Raw genomic sequence first — 25545 nt, 5'->3', positions numbered from 1 at the left:
TTCCTGGAATCATTCTCGTGAAACTCTTGTGGATTCTCTCCAATGACAACATCCTTTCTGAGATAAGGGGGTCCAAAACTGTTGACGATACTCCAAATGTGGCCTGACTAGTGTCTTATAAAGCTTCAGCATTATCTCCTAGTTTTTATATTATATTCACCTTAAAATAAATGTCAATATTGCATTTGCCTTCTTTACCACACACTTAGCCTGTGAAATAACTTTCTGGGAGCCTTGCATGAGGATCCCGAAGTCTCTTTGCACCTCTGATGTTTGAATTTTCTCCCCATTTAGCTAATAGTCTGCACTATTGTTCCTTTATCAAACTGTATTATCATACATTTCCCGACACTGTATTTCATCTGCTACTTTTTTGCCCATTCTTCCAACTTGTCTAAGTCCGGTTGCAATCGTATTGCTTCCTCAGCACTACCTACCCCTCTACCTACCTTTGTATCATCCACAAACTTTGCCACAAAGCCATCAATTCTACAATCTAAATCATTGACAAATTGGTTTTTGGTCTTTTTTTAATTGGGTTATTCTTGAAAACAGACACATTTCAAGGTGTATTTATATAGTCTTAGATAATAAATGTGCTTTAAATCTTAAATCTGAGCAGGGAAAAAAAATTACACTCAAAGGGTAGCTGCAAACTAGAACTCGTTCTTGAGTGGCATGGAGGGCAGATGCTCTCAAAGTATGAACACTTGAATTGTCAAGCATAGATGACCATAAGCTGGTAAATGGAATTAATAATGATGAGTAACTGATGTTTCCTAAGGGGTCTGCGTGGACCTGATTGTAAAATACAATGTTGATCTGCATCTAAAAAAAAGTTAGCGCTTTTCCACTAATACTTACGGGCTTTAAAGAAGTGTCATAACTGAAACAACAATTTTTCTCCGTCCTTTAAATACCATTTGATATACAATTGCATTTTCATCAAAAATTTTCAACATCAAAATTAATACCTACTGTTCTCATTCAAGCATTTAGGGAGTGTCTCTCTTTTAAGTGTACCGCATACAAACAGAAGAGGTAGGGAGCTTGACGATTCTTCTGTTGAAAACAGTATAAAATGTTTTTAATTACAAAACAACTTTTCTCACTGTACAATATCATATAGCAAGATCTGTATCACAAAAGGTGCAAACCAAAAATATTAAATTCAGTGAAAGAATCAAATCTATATAGACCTGATCCAATAAAAAAAATAATTTCCTACATTTTAAAGTACATAACATAAACCAAGACGTGTTTAATTGCCAGATCAGATCTGCAGTTTCAGTTTTGAATCTTCCCAATAATTCAGCCAAACATTGGCCTCTAATATATTGTTTTCTCCAGACCAGGGGTTCCCAATCTGGGGTCCACAGACCCCATGCTTAATGTTTTGGTCCATGGCATAAAAATGGTTGGGAACCCCCTGCTCTAGACTAACAGTGGAAGTTACTCTTCATGCACAGAAGCTCCTTGTATCACAGCATTAAAGATGTGAAATTGCAAATCAGCTAGCCACTTTTTTACAATATACTTTCAAATAGTTCACTGATATACAAAAGCTGATGTTCTAACAATAACACAAACTACTAACTGGGAGTAGAGCTCTGATGACATCACTGACAGTGCTATGTCATATGACTCACAACATGCAACAGAGTGCGTAACTTTGATCGAGCAACTGCACTGCACATTGCATTCCGCCAATACTGTCATAGAGGAGTCAATGAAGCACAGCCAGTGTCATGTACACTCAGTGGCCACTTTATTAGGTATACCTCATTGTTAACGCAAACGTCCAGTCAGCCAATCATGTGACAGCAACTCAATGCATAAAGGCTTGTAGGCATGGTCAAGAGTTCAGTTGTCATTCAGACCAAACATCAGAACAGGGGAAGAAATGTCATCTAAGTGACGTTGACCACAGAATGATTGTTGGTGCCAGACAGAGTGGTTTGAGTATCTCAGAAACTGCTTATCCCTTGGGATTTTCACGCACAACAGTCTCTGGAGTTTATCGAGAACTGTGCGAGGGACATAAAAACATCCACCAAGTGGCAGTTGTGAGGGCAAAAATGTCTTGTTAACGAGAGAAGTCAGAGGAGAGTGGCCAGACAGGTTCAAGCTGACAGGAACGTGACAGTAACTCAGGTAACCTGTTGTTACAACGGTAGTGTGCAGAAGAGCGTCTCTGCGTACACTACACATTGAACCTTGAAATGGATGTGCTACAGCAGCAGAAGATCACAATGGTTTCCACTCCTGTGCCTAATTAAGTGGCCACTGGGTGTACCTGTTCCATTTTTACTTCTGCATCATGTCTGATATAATTAATTATCTCTACCTACAGTACAGTACAAATATTGTTACCATTTTCAACTTCCTATTCACGCTTGCTATTAACTAATCCAGTACCATAATTGCCATAAAGATCTCACAAAAAGGTGTTGAGAAATGTCCCAGATTTAGTTACTTTCTCATCTTAAATAAATCAATTTTATGTGAAATCAGTATTTTATTTAGAAAATGTTACTTTTATTTATAAATGACTGCCCATTAAAATGACCTACATATGAAATGCTTAAAAAGTTATAACATGAACTTACTGCTACAGATGAACTTAGCTAGGTTTTCTGCATTTCCAGTTTCTTCTCCTTGTGTTGCAAGACCAATTTCCTTTACTTATAACAAGAGGGGAAAATACATATTAATAAATCTGAAGGTACTGAAGAATACTTGTGCAAAAGCCAGGAATTTTTTTTATAGACTGGATAGCTCAAAAGACTTTGCTCATTCACCTCCCTACATTTATATTCCTCCAGGCAAATGAGCCTTAATTACCGAGTGTTCATTCCTCTCTCCAATAGTACCAAAGCCAACTGTCCCACATGGACAACCTTGGACTCCACACTATTACAGATATTTGTTGCTACACTCTTAGTAATTTAAAACACACTTGTTTTCTTAATTTTCCTTACTGATGAAGGGTCACTGATCAGAACCACAACTCTGTTTTTCTCTCCATTGATGCTATCAAACTACCTTGTAGACTGATCAGAAGGGGTGAAGTTATGGATTCAAATAATTCCCTCTTTCTGAACTTTTGTGCTAGGACAATGAAGAACGCATCATCCTGTCCCTAGAGTAAGTAATTAGAGTCCAAAACCATTGCTCATTCATGCAACACAAGATAATCTAGTCCTCTTTAGTGCAAATGTATGAACAGATCCCAAAATGAATAAATTCACAACTATTACTGTTTTCCATGGCTATTCCAGAACCCCTCAACCTACTGAGTTCTACCACATGACAACAGATATAGTCTTTTCAAGTCAAATTTCCAACAGCTGTGTAATTGGCTTAAGAAAACTGCTGATAGTCTTTTTGCACATCTATGTATATCCTGGGTGCTAATAATCTCTCAGCATTTTCATATCACCCAATCAGTTCGGATGTAAAAATTATCAGTTTCCTGTTTCAGTTGTTTGTACGTGGATCAAATTTTGTACATGGTACAAAAATTATTGTGTTCTTCTCTCTCAGCCATGATTGTTCCCTGCCAAAACCTGGCAATGCTCAAAATGAAACTGTAGGTCGTCTGCAGCATTCATTATTTGATGTTCCTTCTCCAGGTAGCTCTCATAATCATTGTGTGCCATGTCATATGATGTGGGCGATCATGGTCTTTCCAATAGTTTGCCATTGCATTCTTCTGGGCAGAGTCTTTACTAGATGGGTGGCCCAGCCATTATCAAAAGTTTCAGAGCGTCAGTGGTCACATAACCAGGGCTTGTGATATTCACCAGCTCATACGACCAACCACCACCTGTTCCCATCGCTTCATGTGACCTTAATTGGGGTGGGGGGGGGGCTAAGCAGGTGCTACACCTTGCCCAAGGGTGACCTGCAGGCTTGCGGAGAGAAGAAGCACCTTTTACCTCCTTTGGTAGAGAGGTACCTCCACCCTGCCACCCAAATGCTCATAATACTCCTTCCAGAAACTTACTACTAGTCATACTAGAACAGCTTTTGGCCCCTGCCTGCTGCAGTGTCTCCTCTATTTTCCAATTCAGTTCCAGTGTCAACTTACTTGTCCCAACACCTCACCCCCAGGCCTCTGATCCTTACCCTGCAAAACATCAAAATGGTTGGAACACTTCTAAATTCACAGAGCACTCTGAATAGTTGGGAATATCAATTCCAGCTTTATTCCTTCATCCAATAGTGTTTCAGTAAGACAATTAATTTACCTTATGTGTAAAGTAATGTTTGGGGGAAATATATCTGTAATGTACATGAAACTAACTTTTCTTACCCAAATTTGCTGTAGATTTTCCAACAACATAGTTAGATTTTTCATTCCACTGTTCTCTTAAAGAATGATTGTACCATGCTGTTAAAAAATAAGGAAATTTGATTAACTGCATTTAGATTTTTAGTTCAAAGTTATAATTTTCTTAACGTGATGATATAATCAATTGTTTTTCCTAACTTTCAATCACAATATGATTATTATAATGTCTTTTTTAAATGTAAACTCTGCGCTATGGAAATTATCTGATCAATCCCTGCAGAATATATTGGGATAGAAATTCTTACCCTAAGTGAAATACCTTTATGTACAACAAACAAATTGGTTTCAAACCTGATCACCAAATTCAACACAATGTTGCATGGGTCGTATATTTGTTTGTGTCATCTACAGGCATGTCACAGCTATATAAGCACCTGGGAGCTTAGTGAAGCCTTGCAGTATAGACTGTATGCTCTAACATCAGCTCACCAAAATTTATTTATACATTTGAGGCCTGCAAATAGCAGGGGTTCCTTGGTGAGAAGAACTAAAGAGCTGAGATTTCAAAGGTTTCAAAGGTACCTTTAATGTCAGAGAAATGTATACTGAAGTGCTTTTCCTTCACAAACATCCACCAAAAACAGAGGAGTGCCCCCAAAGAATGGATGACAGTTAAATGTTAGAACCCCAAAGTAGCCCCCCCAGCTCCCCTCCCTCCCGCGTGTAAGCAGCAGCAAGCAATGATGTCCCCTCTCCCCACTAGCAAAAAAAAAAGCATCGGCACCCACCACCGAGCACTCAAGCGTGCAGCAAAGCAACAACAAAGACACTGACTTGCAGTACCCCAAGGACTACTCGTTCACCCGGTATTTGACATACCACAGGCTCTCTCTCTCTCCCTAATAAGGGAAAAAGAGGTGTCTCCTTTTCACAGATTTGGTTATGCATTAATCTTCTGTCCCACAAATCCCTTTTGAGAATTTTTTTTGATGTTTATTTTGCTTCCTCTCCTCCCCAACACTGCACTGCCAAAGGGGTTCATGCTCCAGCAGCACACCAGCCCACGTCTGTGTCTTCTTGAACTGTTCCTTCACTTCAAGCCCTCAAACCTTTACACTCATCCTCAGAAGGACTTCTCAATCCCTCTCTTCTCCTCCATGAAGTAAATGCTCTTTGAACATCAGCATGATGACATGAACCCAGTGATTGACAGAACGAGTCTTGTGATTAAGGTTGCACAAACCCTGCACCCTCCCTGATAGTGCTATTTAATGTAACGTTTTAGTCGATGAAGTTCTGGGACAGTATGTTCAATAATTCAGAGAAAATGCCCTATATTTTCAAGCTCCTGAACCAGTGTGGATAACTTCACTCACCTTAACAATGAACTGATTCGACAACCTCCAGGCTTACTGTCAATGACTCGTGTTCTCAGAGTTACTTGTTTAGTATTTGCACAATTTGTCTTCTTTTGCACATTGATTGTTTATATATAGTTTTTCATAAATTGTGGGCACGTGGCCAAGTGGTTAAGGCATTCGACTAGCGATCTGAAGGTTGTGAGTTCGAGCCCCAGCTGAGGGAACGTGTTGTGTCCTTGAGCAAGGCACTTAATCACACATTGCTCTGCGACGACACTGGTGCCAAGCTGTATAGGTCCTAATGCCCTTCCCTGGGACAACATTGGTGTCGTGGAGAGGGGAGACTTGCAGCATGGGCAACTGCTGGTCTTCCATACAACCTTGCCCAGGCCTGCGCCCTGGAGAGTGAAGACTTTCCAGGCGCAGATCCACGGTATCGCAAGACTAACGGATGCCTTTAGTTTTATTTTATTTTTCATAAATTATAAAAATCAAAGTCAAAGTAAATTTATTTATCATTTCTTTATTTTCCTACATGCCTGCAAGAAGATAAATCTCAGGGTTCTATATGGTAACATATACGTACTTTGATAATAAATAAGTTTACTTTGCCTTTGATTTTCAGAAATTAAAAAGGTCTTAAATGTGCCAGATATTCTTGACTAACTTATATTCCTGATTCAAAAGCAAATCAAACTAGTCAGTAATATTTATAGCTGAGTAAACAATTATTAATGGTAAGGCATTAAAAAGCACACAGATGAGATTTACAAGAATGGTTAAATGGATGAAGTGCTTCACTTATGTGAAGGGACTGATAAAGCAAGAGTTGGTCTCTTTAACAAAGAATAAGAGGAGATTTAAAAGCTCAGAATTTGGAATTGTCACACAGGATGGATGGATTCTGTGATGAAAATTTATACAATTTCCATATTATGATGGATTAAACCAAGATAAAGAACTTGAGAAAAATATATAATATGTAATTAGTGTAATTAAAATACAAGAAATTAAATTTTATTCATTTTTATAATAGTACTCATTTTATCTCCAGGGAAAAGATAATGCTTCGTAATTAAATGTGTTATAAGAGTTTAAAAATTCACTCACCTTCGCTAATCTCTTTTTCTGCCAAACATAACTTCACAGCATCCACTGCTCTGGGGCTGGGAAATATCAGCCCACCATAAGCTTCAGGGTGTGCAAGCTACATGCAAAGGAGAATGAAAATGAGTAATTGCATAATTAATTTCTTAACAGTGCAGGAAGTACCTATTGCAACATGACTATAAGTATTCTAATGTGAATTTTATGTGAACCAAGTATTATGCAAACCTTTCAGAATAACTTTTTGTTAAATCAAATATTGCACTTAATTGACATTATTTTCTGTAGTAAATCTCAACTCCATCTTATTAGTTATTCCAAGACTAATATCTTGCTTGGATGCAATAATTCTGCATAACATTTACCCAGAATTTATAAACCAGCTATTGTCTCAAAGACCAGTGACATACACTAGTTTTTGAGGAAAACTACCTTCATATGCTAAAACAAATACTGTAAATATCTGTACATTTTATTTTTTAAGCATTTATCACGATTCTGTCGCTAAACACAAAAATATTCATTTATGCTTACTTCTTATTTTACCACATATTGTAAATACTCAAATATTGATGTCCAAATGATTTGAGCTTAAACGTCCAATGAGCTTTTATTTGCTAACCCTTTCCGACGTTCCCAGTTATCTATGGATGATGAGTATTTAAGCACCATACAGCTCCAACAAAGTGCATAACAATGAGCATTATTAAAATCAACATAAATGACAAAAGAAGTAAGTTCAGTGAAGAATTGTTTTCAGTGGAATTTTAAAGCAACATCCTGAAATGACTGTAAACAACAGGAATTCTGCAGATGCTGGAAATTCAAGCAACACACATCAAAGTTGCTGGTGAACGCAGCAGGCCAAGCAGCATCTCTAGACGATTCAGGCTGAGACCCTTCGTCAGGACTAACTGAAGGAAGAGTGAGTAAAAGATTTGAAAGTTGGAGGGGGAATGACTGATTGTATTTCCCAAACAAATTGTAACATATCCATTGTTTGTACATGGTCACGTGCAAATTTAACTCAATACTCACAGGGATGAACTTCAAAAAAAACTTAAGCCAGAGTTTCACACCAAAACCAGCTTTCATTAATATAACCCTTTTAATCGTTCTAAGGTGCTTCAAAGAGTGGAAATCAAAAATAGATGCTGAAGTATCCAAGAAGATATTTACAGATGGGTGTGCAGGAGCCTGATATCTATTTTATGTTTGTCTGTATTGTATTTGGCGTTGTGCATTTATTATGGCTAATTTGTCACGTGGGTCAGGCGTGATAGAAGTGGAGAGTATAGTTATGTATTTATGCTTTGACCTTAGCTCAGTTTTTAGTCAGGTTAGAGTTAGAGGCAGCTAGGAATGACGCTCTTTTGTTGACCATTTCATTTACCATTTAAATATTTTAAGAATGCTTGGCTTAAATACATTTGAATATGCTTGGACTGTTAATCTCATTATATTGCTAGTCTTAGTTTCATTAGTTTTATCGTTACAAGATAGTTCATATTTGCTGATTCCTCAGTAAAGGATCTAACGCATTTTCATCGACTTAGTATCTTGTTACTTCCGGAGAGCACGTTATACAGTGTCAACCCCTTCCCTCCGCCCCCTCCCCATGTACTTAGTCTCTGAACTGCTTCATTTGTTCGAAAGTAATCATTGCTGATGAACAGACATGTGGTCAAAGAGGAGACTTTTGGAGCATTTTCAAGGAGAAAATTAGGTGGGTGGAAGTAGAGAGGTGGGGGGAGTTACAGAGCAAATATCAGAACTTAAAGGATTTGGCAACCGAAGGTGTAGCTGCCAATATTAAATTAATTAGTGCATGGACATTCTAGCAGTCAGAGAAGAAGAGACCACAGACTGGTTGGAGGGTTATAGGTGTAAAACAGAAAGGAAAGACCAAGGCTATAGAGAGATTACTAAATTTGCAGCTTTGCTAACTAGTTGCCAATGAAGGTCAATTAGTACAAAGTTAATAAATGAACAGCAAGTTATGGCGCTGGTAGCGAAGCTTTTTTGGATAACATTAAAGTTACTGAGAATTGGACGTGGAAGTTCAAAGTAAGATGTGGAGATGATCGAGGTGATAGCCCAATTAATGCCTGAAGCTCAGCTCAGTGTTAAGTATGATGGTCTCTAAGAAGGGGCTCAGATTCAGCAGCCAAGGAACAGAGACCGTGACAGGAACAGCAGAACATGTCTCCATACATGTGGAAGATAAAAACTGATATGGGGAGGACAGTTTGCAATGATGGATAGATCATAGCCTTTTTTATTGAGAGATCATATGACAATCGGTTTGACTGAAAGGCTGGCAGTAGCTGAGGAAATAGTTTGTTCGTTATGTGCTGTGTCGTATGACATAGGTGACCATGAACAGAAGGAAACGGTGCCATTAACAATATAAACAAACAGTACACTTTAGAAAGAGAAGTAATATAACTACAAGAATTAGCCTTTTTCCCAGCTTGGAAAAGGGAAGTCCAAAACGAGCAGAAACATTTAGAAGAGATCTCAGAGGCAACTTCTTTACATGGAGGGTAATGAGTACCTAAATCTCTTAAGTTATTTCACTCTTTCCATCCTTCTGCTTGTTCTTTTTGTCTTGTTTGTGTTATGGAAACTGTTGGAGCCCGTGGCGTGCAGTTTGGAACTCGATCAAACGATCTAGTGTTCTGCTGTGTCTGCAGAGCTGCTTCGTGGAGATCAGAGATCAGGATCCGAAAAGGACCGAGAACACGAACTGACTTGTGGAAAAGATCGGAGACGGGACGCGGGGTCATTTATGACTCCATCTTGAAGCGGCAAGGAAGATTGAAGCATCGACGTGAATGCGGAGGGAGTCCGCGGTCGCTCGCAATGGAAGCCACCAACCAGGTTGGCGGCAATCAGACCCGGTCAGTAATAGTTCCCTGTGGAGACCACTATGGTAAATGCAGAGGGGGTCAGTGATTGCTCCCACATGGGAACACTGGGACATTCAGACCAGGCGTGAGTTCTGAGTCACGCTGTTCAATGTTCTGAGATTTATGCAATTGCACTGTACTTTATATTGGTCTGCTTTGGTTTTTCAGCATTTTCTTTCTTCTGGCTGATTGGTGGGTGGGTGATCTGTTAGTTCTTTGTGTGTGTGTGTGCGCAGAAGGCAGAGTGGTGTTGGGGGTTTTGATCCTACTGTTGCTGTTCTTATTTGCGAGTGAGAGGGTTGGGGATTGTTATTGCCACTGTTTTTTTTCTGCAGGGGTGGGGTTGGGAATTGGTTGCTATTGTTGCCACTTTTTTTCTGCAGGGAGGGGGTGGGGTACTTTGAGGTCTGCGAGCTTTGTTTCTTTTTCCTGCAGGGGTAGTTGATGTATGGTCTTTCTGTACCTCATGGATATCTGGAGAAGACAAATATCAGAGTTGTATGTACATGCATACTTTGACAAAAAAATGAACCTTTGAACTGGGCCTCGTGAAGTAGATAATTTTGAACATGGGGTAATTGGAAAAATATACATGATTGGAATTAGGGTCAACCAAGCATTAGGAAGTTGTTCTAGTGCATTTAAGAACAATGAAGAGAAGTGACAGAGGCAATAAATTGGATATCAGATCATTGTGACATGAATTCCTTACACTTGTAATTGGTGTTGAACGTAAAGGAGACACAGAAGACTGGTTACAAAAGAAGCTGGATGTTATCTTTGCAGCCAAGAACATCTTAGAACAGCAAACAGTTTTGCCAGATGAGAGCAGGGTCTGATGTTGTTGGTGGTTCAGCCATATACAATGGTGATCTGATGATCTTTAGGAATCTGTAGCTTAATAATTTAAAGTATCATAAAATGCATCCATTAAATCTTACATTTATTTCAGGGCTTACTCTTATTATAATAATGCTACAGTGGTGAACTGCTTGCACTTAATAAACATCTCATTTCACATTACAGTCTTTCTTACTTTTTCCTAAATGTTAACTCAGACATCATAACTCCCTGCTTTTTCTGTACCTATTATAATCTACTCACTTCCTTATGACTGAATTATATTGCCACTTAAAAATATTTTTCTCAGTTGCAAACTCCAGTATAAAATTCTCAACCACCAGAATCACAGAACATCAGTCCTCGTATATTCTGTGGCATAATTCGTATGTCTTTACGGGCACAGGTTTTCATCTCACTGTCTAACAAAAAGTACAGAACCAATTTTCCAAGCATTTACTATTTTATTTCTCTTTTTACCTTTCTTGATAAGTCTTCAAGTGATATAAATTCAAATGATAGAACAGGAATTAAAGTTGCTTGAAGGCCACGTGAAGCAAATTCCTGATAACAAAAAGTCCAAATTGGGATATATTAGAAAAATATTAATTTCTTTTCATAGGAAACTATAAAGTATTGATCCAGTATATTCACATAAAATCTTCAGCCAAAAATGTCTACAATAAAGTCTGTGTTATACTGATTGACATTTCAAAGTTTTTTTTGTCATCACACACAAAAACAGTTGCAACTAAATGATATACAATAATGTAAAAATAAAATTAGTTCAGGGAACTTACCTGAACATATGGATCAGGTCCCAATTCTCCTTCCTTAGGATCTTTAAGCAAAAGGACTTTCATTTCTCACACTTTCTTCACAGTGCTAAGAATGAGATTGCAAATAACTGGAACTGCATGGAGCACAAAATTTTCAGAATTGTTTTCCTAATACCGAGATAGCATTGTGCCAAATAGTCATCGATGCCTTCTTTGTAGCAACACCCTTTTTAATAAATAGATAACCACTTCCAACGGTTTAACTCGAACCACTGTCATATCCTTGCAGTCATGAAACCACCCAATTATAACAAATGTTTTGGAAGATAAGCCTTAAAGGTTGCGACTAAGAGTACTTCTTCAGTTTCTGTAACTTCTTCTCTGGACCATTTTGTACTATTGTAAACAGCTCATTTATTCACTGATTCTCTAGGGTTCAATTATATATAAAATGATTTTTTATTGGTGATCTTACATTGTCATTATCCTCATTCGGGCAGCACAGTAGTGTAGTGGTTAGCACAATGTTTTACAGTACTGACGACCCAGGTTCAATTCCTACCGCTGTCTCTAAGTGTTTGTATGCTCTCCCCGTGACCACGTGGGTTTCTTCTGGGTGCTCCGGTTTCTTCCCACTGTCCAAAGACATACTAGTTGGCAGGTTAATTGGTCACTGTAAACTGTCCCATGATTAGGCTAGGATTAATTTGGGGGATTACTGTGTGGTGCGGCTCAAAGGCCTATTTCACGTTGTATCTTAATACATAAATTTACCCCCTTCGTCACAGAGCTTCTGTTTCTCACAGCCACAATTCATTAATTTAAAACTCCCCCTCCTCCCTCTACACCCCCACCCCACAAATCCTCAAAATGTGGATTCAAACTCTGAACAATTCTCAATCACTAAGTGCTCACATGATTTAGAGAACACATGGAAGGATATATTGAGCTGTTGTGGAAGATGGTATACTGTGTTGACTGCATGAACTTAAATATTTTCCCCCCAACTTGACTGATTAAGTGTATCAAAAAAAATAATTCTCAACCTTTCCAACAAAAAAACCTACAAGGATCAATATTTGACTGTCTAGCAGCCCATCACTGGCTCATGATGTCTACATTCCACCTGCCATCCAGAAAGTGTTTCAGCAGTTCTATTCTCTCATATTCGATCGTTCATTATGTGCCGCCTCGTATGTCGTAGGCGATCATAGTCTTTCCATAACCATGATTTTTCCTGGCAAATTTTTTCTCCAGAATTGATTTGCCATTGCCTTCTTCTAGGCAGCTCTTTACAAGACGGGTGATCCCCAGACATTATCAATACTTTTCAGAGATTATCTGCCTGGCGTCAGTGGTGGCATACCCAGGACGTGATATGCACCAGCTGTTCATGACCATCCATCACCTGCTCCCATGGCTTCACCTGATTGAAGGGGGCGGTGCTAAGCAGGAGCTACACCTTGGCCAAAGGTGATCTGTAGGCTAGTGGAGGGAAGGAGTGCCTTACACCTCCTGTCATTCAGTATGAGTTTCACTTACATTTTGTTCCTTCATATCAGAGTATACTGATTCCAGCTGCAATCATTCTACACACATCCTTTGTATCACTGTATAGAAAGCTCTCTGCTTACTGTTCTGCTCGTATGTCATTCACTGTCCTAGTTACTTTAAATGTACCTGACATTCTCTTTGTGCCTTTATCTTTCACTTATTACCTATTATCATTGTACTCGCTGGAATTTAGAAGGATGAGGGGAGTAATCTTGAAAGGCCCAGACACAGTAAGTGTGGAAAGGATGTTTCCCATGGTAGGAAAGTCTAGGACAAGGGGGCACAGCCTCAGGATAGGGGGGTGTCCATTTAAAACAGAGATGCAGAGAAATTTCGTTAGCCAGAGGTTGGGGAATTTGTGGAATTTATTGCCACAGACAGCTGTGGAGGCCAGGGCGGTGGGTGTATTTAAGGCAGAGCTTGATAGGTTTTTGATTGGCCATGACATCAAAGGTTATAGGGAGAAGGCTGGTGAGTGGGATTGAGGGCCCTGATGGGCCAAATGGCAGACGTCCTACCTCTCCCAGAAGTTCCGGGAGTCTCCCGCTTATTAATAGTGGCTCCCTGATGCCCACAAATTATATACAATGTCTCGGAAATCAATTTTTTTGAGATCGAGTGAGCGAGAGAGAGCAAGAGAGAGAGTGAGAGACAGTGAGAAAGCGTGCTAGAGAGAGCGAGTGCAAGAGTGACCACGAGAGAGAGCAAGAAAGCGAGTGCACGCGCATGAGAGAGAGAGAGAAAGCGCGCCATGGGAGAGTGTTTCAAAAAAAGAAAATATAAAACATACATCACCCCAGACTACCCTGAAGTGTAACCCTGCCTAATAGGGGTCAAAAATAATGACAGTGTTGCTCGCTGCACTGTCTGCAACAGTGACTTTTCTATTGCCCATGGTGGGTTAGGACTGTAAAAGACATGTTGAGGTGTCATTCGTTCATTAGCATAGCTAATGTTATTTAAACTAGCTGGCTAGCTGCTAAGGAGCTACTCTATTGCAGACATCCCACCTCTCCCGGAAGTTCCGGGAATCTCCTGCAAATTGATGGTGCTACCTCCCTGAAATGAGTTTTTGCAGGGTGGGATGTCGGAAATGGCCTAATTCTGCTCCTATGTCTGATGGCCTTATTATCCTATCACATTAGTATCTCTTAATCATTCTCTCAGCTACTTGTTGATCTTATTCTATCACATTATAAAGTTTAAAGGGAACATTGGGGTGGGTGGGGGGCTTCTTCACACAGAGAGTGGTGGGAATGTGGAATAAGCTGCCAGATGAAGTGGTAAATGCGGGCTCACTCTTAACATTTAAGAAAAACTTGGACTGGTACATGGATGAGAGGGGATATGGTCCCGGTGCAGGTCAGTGGGACGATGCAGAAAAATGGTTTGGCAGAACCAAGAAGGGCCAAAAGGCCTGTTTCTGTGCTGTAGTGTTCTATGGTTCTATTATCTTTATTCCTGACTAGTTCTATTTCTCTAAAGCCACTCACTGATTTGTTTCCTCTCTACTTGTGTCACTGAATGTTTGCCTCCCACTGTCTGCCCCTCCCTCGTTGGTTGAGTTTAGCTCTCAATCAGCCCCATTGATCCTATTCCTCATTCTATCTCTCTGAATTTGTGTTGCTCACTGACTCCATCACCTACGTTTGTGAAAGACACTAATCTTGATAGCAGTGGCTGTTTGCCCCACTGACCACACCTCTAGTTCTTGTCTCATAACCTGCATGATTCTCTCACCACTGTTTACATTTGGCCTTCAATGATTCTGCCTTCCCTAGAGCAGAATCTAGCCAGCAGTTATGAGTAAACAGACAGGAGAGTGGGAACTGAGGAGGCCAAGTGTTGAGAACAATCGTGGTGCAGGAGTTACCGCCTATCCTTACTGAGGTTTGTTAGACAGTCAGTCCAAGATCCAGTCGATTGCTCCCACTGGTTTTGATTGCTCAATTATTCTCTCCCCCACCCCTATCCCAAACAATTAGTTGGTTGCCCCTCAATAATTCTGCCCACATTTGTCCTATTTGCCCCTCAATTGCTGCCCCCCACTGAGCCCCCAATGTGACCCTTCCCCTGATTGGCTGATCTTCCTCCGGACGGTGAGCCCACCGCCAATGACACCGCAGAGTGCGGTAACTCACGTTGGAGGCCGGTTCAGTCAGGGGTCGAAGTTCGCCGGCGATGGGCCGTCCCAGACATTAACAGCGTCACACTAAAGATTAACGTTGCTCATAACCAGCAGCTATTTCGCTAATTGTTTGTTTTTTCGGAAGAAACGCGATGGGTTGACGGACTGTGTGCAGCCATGGGAGGCCCGGCTGAATTAACTTCCGCTGACGGAAGCGCAGGAAGATGGCGTCGGTGGCGAAGCGCCGCGCGTTGCGGGAGGCGGCGGGCAGCGAGTCCGAGTCCGAGTCGGGCCAAGGCTCCGACGAAAGCGGCGAGGACTCGGAAGAAGAACTGCACGAGGTGAGGCGCTGACAGAAGCCGCGGGTCGGACTCGGCGGCCTGGTGAAGCCGGAACCACGTGGACAGGAACGGGGGAGAAGTTGCAGGAGGATGGGGAGCCGGGCAGGCGGCAGCGCAAGGGGTCGGGGTAAGGAGAGGGGCGGTCATACCAGTACCCGGCGTGGGTGTGAACTGGGGCTGAAAAGAAAAGTGCCGTCTGGGGAAGGGGCCAAGTGCTAGAATGGGGACCAGACCGCTCTCTTATTCTGACGGATTTCCCCCTCCCCGGGTTCTGGGTTAATCAGCCACGGGGCATATACTCCCTGTTTCGAGACTGTAATTTTTAATCAGATATCTAATTTTTGTTGTCCATGCTCAGCCCCGCTCCCCGACCTGGGGCATCTGGCGGCCAAGTGCCCGTTCTTTCGCTGTCGTGGTGGTCACAGTTACGGTCCAGGGACACTAGCTCACCCGACCTTTTTTTGCACTATTTAATTTTTATTGTTTTCTGTCTTGTACAAGTGCAACAAATTTCACATGTTAATCTGATCTATATTTCTGTTTGGCAGGAAGTGCAAGTAGATTTTGAAGCACACACCATATCTGACTTAGATTGCGATGGAATCAAGAGATTGTTACAGCAGGTAACTTGTAAATTGTAAAACAATTTTGAAATAAAAGTCTGTGTGGGTTGGTACAAGTATGCTTACAACTATTGTTTTTGTTACTTACAGTTATTTCTCAAGGCCAGTGTCAACATCACTGAGCTAGCTGATTTGATTATACAACAAAATCACATTGGAAGTGTTATTCGGGTAAGATGGCATCAACCACAGTAATTATCATTTGAAAGCAAGTTATTTATAATGTCTCAGCAGAATTTAGGTGGTGTTTATGAACTTATGAGCACCACACTTTTTTAAAATTTCTTTTCAATTTTGTCACTTTAACTATGTAATTCAGTTTTTTCTCTATCATTATATATTGTATTGTCCTGCCGCAAAGACAAACTTCACAACGTATGCCACTGATATTAAACCTGATTCTGCTTCTGAAATAACAAATGACGAAAGTTAATGTATTCTATTTGATTTCCTTGCTTGAATAGGTTGACAAATAACCAATTCTTTACGGTTCAGGAGTAAATGTTCAGAAATTATGCCTTTTTAATATTGCATGCTTGACATCAACTTGCTTTTGTGACATCCTTTATTACAGTTCAAGTGTAGTTGCAGCTCAGATTATAAAACTGTTGTAAAATCTTAACTCCTTGATTACCGACATATTTGCTAATTATTAACCTGTAAATGGTACACTGCAATTCAACCTATTTCGTAGTTAAAAGCCTTGATTTTGGTTTTTGAAACATGAATTTTTGTTTTAAGCAAGCTGAAATCTCGGATGAAAGTAGTGAAGAAGATGATGAAGATGGTGTTTTTGGATTTATCACTGTTTTAAATCTGACTGAAAGGAAGGTATGCAGACCTATGTATTAATTGCTCAGACCAGAATGTTGTATTGTCTCTGGGAATGGTCACATTTCATTTGGATGTAAAAATCATGTTTAATTTCATGCAATTGGAGTAATTGGAACTCTGCATTAACTGCTTAGTTGTTCTGCATTCAATGTCCTGCTGAGGAACTTTAATCATTTTGCATTTGAGGGAATATCAGGTTTTAAGTTCATGGAATACTGGGTTTCTGTTAAGTTCTTCGCAAAATTTTCCATGTTAACTAGGGTGATTGTTTTGGGAAGTACTACTAAGAATGCAAAAAATGCTCAATTTTCTGAATATTATGAACAGGAATGATCAGAAACGGAGGGTGGTACTTATTCGCGCAAACACCAGGAAATCTGCAGATGCTGGAATTTCAAGCAACACACGTAAAAGTTGCTGATGAACACAGCAGGCCAGACAGCATCTCTAGGAAGAGGTACAGTCGATGTTTCGGGCTGAGACCCTTCGTCAGGACGACTGTACCTCTTCCCAGAGATGCTGCCTGGCCTGCTGTGTTCACCAGCAACTTTTATGTGTGTTGGGTGGTAATTTTTTTAAAAACATTTTTTAATAACCAATTCTAAGCCAACAGCTGTTTGGGTTTTTATGAATACATTTGTTATGTATATTACTTGCAATGAAACTACTGATAGACTAGTCAGGGTAGTGCAGGGGCCCCCAACCTTTTTTGCACCGCGGACTGGTTTAATATTGACAATATTCTTGCGGGCCGGCCGACGGGGTGGGGAGGGGGTGATGGGTGGTGTTCAAGTAGGGTTGCAAACTTTCTCAATCCCAAATAAGGGACAAAAGTAGCAGTCAAATACGGGACACTTGTGTTTACCCTGAGAAAGACTACCATGACCATGAAGCCTTGCGCGGGCACCTGTGTGCGCATGCGTGTATGTGCCGATTTTTTTTCTAGAAATTGGTTTTGGCTTAATCTTCCCGATTCTGTTAAGTGAAACTACACGGTACATACATTATTTCTATTTTATACAGGCTGTGTATTTATATCATTCCTGCTTTTACTATATGCTAGTGTTATTTTAGGTTTTATGTGTTAATTGGTATGATCTGGTAGGTTATTTTTTGGGTCTGGGAACACTCAAGAATGTTTCCCATTATAAATTAATAGTAATTGCTTCTTCGCTTTACGCCATTTTGGCTTACGAATGGCTTCATAGGAACGCTCTACCTTAGCGGGGGAAATACAAGATAAGGGTGGTCCCGTATGGGGCAAACCAATTTAGCCCAATATACGGGATGTCCTGGCTAATACGGGACAATTGGCAATCCTATGTTCAAGTTCAACAGTGGGTGACAGGGAATGAGGAAAGGTGCAGCTGACTCATATCGCCAAATCATATTGTTTCCTCGCGGCCTGGTAGCACATGCTTTGCGGCCCGGTGGTTGGGGACCACTGGGGTAGTGAACATGGGTTTTTGAAAGCCAGTTGAGCGTCAAATAATTTTGGTAATACAGAATATTTTTGGATCAATATTTGTATGCTTCAAAGGAAATTGTATTATAATGAATGCTGCATGGTGCTATAACAATGTGACAACATGAACTAGCTGGGAGTTGAGATCTGAGAGCAGCAAATGGGTGAAAATAAAGTCTGAAGATGTTGGAAATGTAAAATTATAGAAAATGTTAGTATTACTTGGCATGTTAGGCTATATTTGTGGAAACAGAAATATAGTTGATTCTGGTTAATTGGGACACATAAGGACCAGTACATTTTAGCACAATTGAGCAGCTACCACAGTTAGTTGAAGTTTCATGGACGTAGTTAAAATGATATAAAAAAGGGACAAATTGCTTAAAAAAAAGTATTTAAATGAAATGCAGAACAAATTAGAACACGACAAATACTATCACAATACTATAAAACTGTGCAACATGCACAAACTGCTGGAGGAACTCAGCAAGCCAGGCAGATCTATGGAAAAGAGGACAGTGAATGTTTTGAGCCAAAACCCTGTGACAAGACTGGAGCAAAAAGGGGTAGCCATGGGCACTCCCATGTTTCCTAGCTGTGCCTGCCTGTTTGTCAGTTACGTGGAACAGTCTATGTTCCATGCCTACACTGGTGACAGTCCCGCACTTTTCCTATGCGACATCAATGAATGCATTAGCGCTGCTTCCTGCACCCATACTGAACTCATCGACTTCATCCACTTTGCCTCCAGCTTCCACTCTGCCCTGAAATTTACCTGGTCCATTTCGAACACCTCCCTCCCTTTCTGGATCTCGCTGTCTCTATTTCCGGAGACAGCTTATCCACTGATGTCTATTATAAACCCACGGATTCTCATAGCTGCCTGGACTGTACCTCGTCTCACCCTTTTACTTGTAAAAACGCCATCCCCTTCTCTCAATTTCTGCACCTCTGCCACATCTGCTCTCAGAATGAGGATTTTCATTCTAGAACAAAGGAGATGCCCTTTTTCAAAGAAAGGGGCTTCCCTTCCTCCACCATCCATGCTGCCCTCAACTACATCTCTTACGTTTCATGCGCATCTGCTCTTACCCCATCCTCCCGCCACCCTACCAGGGATAGGGCTCCTCTTGTCCTCACCTACCACCCTCCGCATCCAGCACAAAATTCTCCGAAACTTTCGCCTCCTGTAACTGGATCTCACCACCAAACAGATCTCTCTTCCCCCCTCCCCCCCACTTTCTGCTTACCACAGGAATCACTGCTTGTTTCATGCCAACTATCAGTGACAAACTGTACTGCTGGTACTAGTCTTTGATTCAGCATCCATTGGCCCAAATGGATAACATAAGCACAAGCAACTGGCGCTATTTAAAAACTGCTCTAAGCGCTATGTAGTGTCTAATGGTCACACAACTGATGGTAGTTAGGAACTGTTTGACAGCTGACTCCTATCCCCAATTAAGTGGCAGAGTGTCCCAAAACAATGATGGGAATCCCGGCTATTGTCTCAATCAGATTTTGTTCTTTAATAATTGTCCTAAATAAGCACCTGCCTTGATTAACTGATGGCCCAATTAACTGTACTCCAATGTATTTGATGCTACAGTCTCTCTTGCTACAGATGCTGCTTAATTTACCAATTCTTCCCCCCCCCCCCAAGCATTTTCTATTGTTGTTTTTCTAGCTTTAGTACATTTTTTTTTGCAGAAGGGGGCTGGGGGTTGGTTAATGTGGTCTATTTTAAAGCTGCCCATACTGGCCTAGTTAATTGACAGTACACTTGTTCGTGATGACATTAAAGAAACCTTTAGATATTGCAAGGAGATACTAATAAAATGCATTTGGCCAAGTTCAGCATGTTCACAAATTTTGGTTAAATGCTTAATATTGAATCATAAATTCTCTATAAAGTTAATTTTAAATAAAGCAAGACTTATTTTGATTATTCATTAACCAAGGGATATGGGGGGAAAAAGCTGGAAATTGGAACTAGATGGGAGAATAGTTTGGCTCATGGTGGAGTGGCGGAACAAACTCAATGGGCGGAATGGCCCACTTCTGCTCCTTTGTCTTATGATCTTGTGAAGTGTTGAAGTTATTCAGCAACAATGAAAATCCTTGACAGATAGCAGATCCTGGTCCAGGCCTTTAGGTTTTCCAGGTAAAGGTTTCCAGAAGTGTTTCATGGTCAGGACGTGCTATCGCCTGATTATGTTGTTCAAGGTCCTGGCCATTTGCAGGCCTCGCTGTTCATCCCTGCAGTTACCTAGGACTGAAATGCTGGTCTCCCAGATCTAGAGAACTGAGAATATGGCCTATTAGCTGTATTTGAGGTCATAACACGAATAGAAAATTGCAACAAATGTCTGTGGTTCCCCATAGCTGTAAAAATGAGTTGGTATTAATTCCATGATAAACATTTGATGCCACCTAGTAGCTCTAGCTTCTGTAACATTTTCAATGACAACATGAATAATTTTGCATTTCTCAAAATTGTGCACCATTTTGCTACATTTTCTATGTGTTTTTCATTTTAATGATCAATTTTGTTATCTGATGTTTTTCTCTCTGATTTAGGGAACTGAATCTATAGAACAGATAAAAGATTTGGTTCTGAGCCAGTGCAAGACCCATTATCCGACTGCATCTGAGCAGCTGGAAAAAATACTAAATGACAACAGCAAGGCTGTCAGCTTTCTCATCAGTGAGCGCTTCGTTAATGTGCCTCCTCAGATTGCACTACCCCTGCACAAACAGCTCCAGTAAGGACCACGTACTGAGCAATTATATTGTAATAAAAGACTTGTTAGTGAACAATTGGTGAAGGAAAAATTGTTTCTAATTTGGCTGTATAAACTGGTATAGTGATTAAAAACACTTGTTAAATGAGTTCTCTATCATGAAAAGAAACAAAGTACTGATTCGTTTTTAAAGCATTCTGCTGTTCACAGCATACTGTGTTAATTGTACTTGCTAGTTCATGTATTCCATAAACAAAAATGCAAGATGAGGGAGATGCCCATTAGATCTTTAAATCTACTCTTTGGATTTAGCATCTGAAGCATTTGGACATGGTATTTGTTGAGGTATAGTACTGTGCAAAGGTCCTGTGTACATAGGCACGCTAGGTAAATAAGTCTTTGTCAATGTCAAGTGGACAGTGTTTGTAAATCTGGTGGGAGAAAAAATATTGGGTAGGGTATGCGACGGGTGGCAGTGAAGGAGTGCCTGGGCGGGGTTGATGGCACAGCTACTGCCACAGCCAGCTCTGAGACACTAGGCAAGGTCATTTGATTCCACACAATTGGTTTGTTGATAATTTAAAATGTCTCTGGTGCTTCTCTCTCCCTTCCCCATTTCCTGACCAAGATTCTGTTCTCCCTGCCTCCTTCCCACTCTGTTCACAATAGAGACACATCAAAATCAGGTTTATCATCATGCACATGAAAGTGAATAGTAGTGGAGCAGGTATTCTCACATGATGCTACTTTTAATGGAATGATCTAGTTCCCGCCCTTTCCAGAGCTGCTGTTTGACATGCTGAGTGTTTCCAACGTTTACAACTAATGTTGAGCTTATTTGGTAGAAAGGAAGTGGTGCTTTATATCACAGTGTTCAGTGTTTCCTTGCATTAAAACAGTAGGGTAATGAATATTTTCAATGCAGACATTCGTACGAGGGGAAAAACTCCTCTGCTACACTCTTACTTGAGTCCAAAAGTTGTTCCCTACTGGTAGTGAAGCTTAACAGATCTTGAGTGACCTACTTTTGTTTAGCAATTTATGAAAAGAATGACCTCATTTGTAAGTAATGCACTCTTAATGGAAATATGTTCCTTGATTTTTGATTATTACTTGTTTTTAAACATTTAGAGTGGAATTGTTGGATGCACAGAGGACTAACAAACCTTGTGGCAAGTGCCATTATTACCTTGTGATCAGCAAGGCCTGTGTGGAAGCAGGAAAGAAAAAGTCACATCAAAGGGGCAAGCAGAAAGAAGATTTATTGTTTGCAAATGCAGAAGACGAGTTCTTTTATGAGGTATGTTTTTCCTTTTTTCCACTTGTTCATTGGTAGTTGAGACCACTTGTATTCAAGCTTGGTCAGTAATGACAGCAGTGGTATGCCCAAGTTTCAATTTGAAATGAATGTGCACCCATTACAGTTGAAACCATGAATTTGTTTTGGTGCATCAGTTTGTGATTTCCACTTCTAATTATTTGCTTTTTGTTCCAGCAATCCATTATGAAATTTAGCTACAGTGTGGAAGAGGAGAGTGACAGCTGTCTCTCTGGACGTTGGGCACTTGATGATGTTCCTATGAAACCTCTACGTATAGTAATGCTAATTCCTGCTAACTGCTTAAATGCAGTTATGGACAAATTCAAAGAATATTTATCTGTATAATCAATATTGCATTTTCACAATGGACAGATTTCCAACGATGAGTATTTAGCTTTTTGTCCTATGACTTTAATTAACAAATAAAATTTGATTTTTAAACAATATTAAAAACTTTTACATGTAAAATTTGAAAACTAATGTATTAAAACAATTGAGTAATCTCTAAATAGGATTGCAGAGGTTGTATACAGCTTTATACCATAAGATTATCTTGTGTCCAGTCCTGAAGTTATGAAAGGTAGTCAATTATTGAATGGTGCATCTGTCTTCTGTTGAGTTTTCCTGTGGCTTATCATTCTCTTTGTTTGTTACATGCTGTACTTCTCCATCTGTTGACAGTTTTAAGTGATCAGTAATTTCCTGCAGAATTTCTTTACTCTCACTGTGAGGTAGGTTACTGAAATAGTACTGAGGAACCACCTGTACAAACCTGAAAAGAAATGTGGGCTCAGATTTAAGAAGCTGATTTCACAAATATTTCATGACGTAGTTACATTGCATTCTAGTTTGCAGCAAAAATTTAGTTATGAAACTGAATTGTCTAAAGATACTTGACACAACCATCAGTTACGGACAGCAAGTAAATAGAACTTCTACAACCAAGAACCCTGCCGCCAGCATAGGCCTGTCCTTGCACATTTCTATCCATACTACTATGGAAATTTGCTAAAGGCAAGAGGATAACCTGTTGCCAAGATCATTTCTCATTTATTATGGTACCAAATGAAGGCAATGAGAATAGCATTAGCCCATTTGAATTTCCAGAGTAACAAAATAATATAATGATTACTTTTAAATTTTCAGTTGTATTGTTTCTTGTGTAATTACATTTCTAAGCCTTTCACTTTAAGCTTCTCTTAATTTTAGACTGACAGTAATGTGTGGTGTATATTCATGACAAAAGCAGTATTTAAATTTTACAATTAAATTTGCATCATTTTAATACTTAAACTTATTCTAGTAACAAAACTAGATTGAGTTGAACGTTCAGATTGGTGCTAGTGACCATAATATTTTGTGAAGTGAAAAAGCCATCTTCTGTGCCTTGCCCATTATTTACCCCACAATCAGCTTAACAAAGATGTCATCAGCTGGTAGCCAGTTTTGGAACCAACTGTACACAAGTTGTTTGCTATTTTCACTAATTCCAGAAGTTCATTGCTGAAAGTAATCAATATCCAGCTGTTCTTAAAAAAAATGCTAACTTGTTCTAAAAAGCAAATTTTAAAGTGATGTTGATTCAAAACATTAAAATAACAAAGTCAACTTAACAGTTTTGTTTCAGGCTTAGATATTAGTTTTCCATCTGTGTTTTCTTGAATCTCACAATTGAAAATACTAATATCAGCTATATTCCCATTACACATTGTAGGGCATTGAATTCAGCATCAGCAGTGTTGTGGGAGAATTGCCTATTTTCAGGGTGGTCACTTTATACTGAATTAGTTCCCTGCTCGTAGGAAAAGGCTTTTAGGTGAGTTGGGGTAGCCTGGAATGGTTTGAAATGAACTGAACTGAAGTAGTTGGGTACAGAAAGTAATGAGTCAGATGTCCAACGGGGCACATAACTAGAAAAAAAAATCCTAAGAATGAGTGGTATTAAGGGATTTTTAAACCCATGACAAATATTGTGAAATTAGTATGTCCAGCATTGACAAACTTGACGATAAAAGGTCAGAAATAATATAGTTCAGCACTTTGGATTGAGATGTAATGCTTTGAATTGGCTGCAGACATAATGCTGGCAAAATTTGTAGAACTTTCCCCACATTGGCAGTAGGTGGGGAGTAAACAGGATGAGATAAAGCAAATTTAACCAAACCAATGTTTTCTAGTGCAAGTAAAGTTGAAATTTAAAAATTGGAGTGTGTAAGTGAGATGAAGAGTAGGTCCTATGTGAGGCCAAAATGGTAGCCCCAGTGTGTGTGTGTGAGTGAGTGAGAATGGAAGATGTATAATTTAAATAATACCTGCATCTGTTGTTATAGTGGGGGGAGGGGAGGTCATACTGAATTAAGACTGAAGAACAGTCAAAAGAGTGGATAAGTCATCAGACCTCAACAGAGCACAGAACAACTTGTAATGTTTAGTATGGACATAGTGGCAGGGAACTAAATACTTAAAATGCTTAGAAATTCATCTACTAATTATAAACACAAAGTTGTATCATTATGTACTCAATTCCCAATTCTGATTGGAACTATACATGCTGTAATACTAAGCAAATATTGTATACAAGATTGCTGTATTTCTAATAGTGGTTGATTCAGGACTGGTTTGGATTTCTGCACAAGCATGGACTCAAATCTTATTTACTTACTGAGATACAGTGAGGAGCAGCCCCTTCCAGCCATGTTAGCCAGCAATCCCCCAATACTAATCCTGGCCTAATCATGGTACAATTTACAATGACATATTAACCTAGCAACTGGTACAGCTTTGGACTGTGGGAGGAAATGCAAGTGGTCATGGCAGAATGTACAAACCTCTTCCAAGCAGCGGTGGGAATCGAACCCAGGTTGCCTGTCCTGTAAAGCATTGTGCTAACCACTAAGCTGCTGTGTTGCCCCACCTTGTGGCATATCGCTGATACCAAGTTCTGTTATTTGTGTTTAATACTATGTAGCTTTAACATCTAATTTGTTAACACACGTGTTTCTGGGATTTTTCAATGTAAGTCGGCTGTTTTTGCTTTTTCATAACAAGTTGTACTTTATATACTTTATTGGCTGCAGGAAGGTCACAGAAGGCAACAAAGTTTTAATGTGCAGAGAAGTGAGCTTGCTCTCAGTATTACTGAATAATGATTGGTAACATTCATCTTGAAATTAGGAGAACATTTTTTGTTTGTTTGCTTATTTGATTCTTTCCAATTAAATGGCATTGTAACTGTTGAA

General features: G+C 39.8%; 3 protein-coding genes across 4 annotated transcripts in view; 1 reads left to right on the top strand and 2 right to left on the bottom strand.

The window, feature by feature from the left end:
- The window catches only part of uros (uroporphyrinogen III synthase), a 20860-nt gene extending 5527 nt beyond the window's left edge, over positions 1–15333 (bottom strand). Inside the window, exons 1-7 of one of the 2 annotated variants that reach the window (XM_072239417.1) lie at positions 14992–15333; positions 11318–11430; positions 10998–11081; positions 6769–6865; positions 4319–4396; positions 2610–2684; positions 979–1062 (exon numbers count right to left, since the gene is read on the bottom strand). In XM_072239417.1, the coding sequence (XP_072095518.1) occupies positions 979–1062; positions 2610–2684; positions 4319–4396; positions 6769–6865; positions 10998–11081; positions 11318–11380 (481 nt within the window). In that variant the 5' untranslated portion in view covers positions 11381–11430; positions 14992–15333. The remainder of the gene's footprint in view (positions 1–978; positions 1063–2609; positions 2685–4318; positions 4397–6768; positions 6866–10997; positions 11082–11317; positions 11431–14991) is intronic. The other variant, XM_072239416.1, reaches the window with a different exon arrangement.
- On the top strand, positions 15018–25545 carry bccip (BRCA2 and CDKN1A interacting protein). Its single transcript, XM_072239415.1, has 7 exons — positions 15018–15319; positions 15868–15942; positions 16033–16113; positions 16684–16773; positions 20822–21006; positions 22117–22285; positions 22481–25545. Exons 1-7 carry the CDS (start codon positions 15203–15205, stop codon positions 22649–22651), a joined length of 888 nt encoding a protein of 295 aa, XP_072095516.1. The 5' UTR covers positions 15018–15202; the 3' UTR covers positions 22652–25545.
- Positions 22479–25545, bottom strand: part of dhx32b (DEAH (Asp-Glu-Ala-His) box polypeptide 32b) — a 31357-nt gene continuing 28290 nt past the window's right edge. Inside the window, exon 11 of the mRNA XM_072239418.1 lies at positions 22479–23078. Within this exon, the coding sequence (XP_072095519.1) occupies positions 22895–23078 (184 nt within the window). The 3' untranslated portion in view covers positions 22479–22894. The remainder of the gene's footprint in view (positions 23079–25545) is intronic.

Source organism: Mobula birostris, chromosome 21 (assembly GCF_030028105.1).
Source record: "Mobula birostris isolate sMobBir1 chromosome 21, sMobBir1.hap1, whole genome shotgun sequence".
Lineage (NCBI taxonomy): Eukaryota > Metazoa > Chordata > Chondrichthyes > Myliobatiformes > Myliobatidae > Mobula > Mobula birostris.
This window is presented reverse-complemented; position numbering and strand designations above follow the sequence as displayed.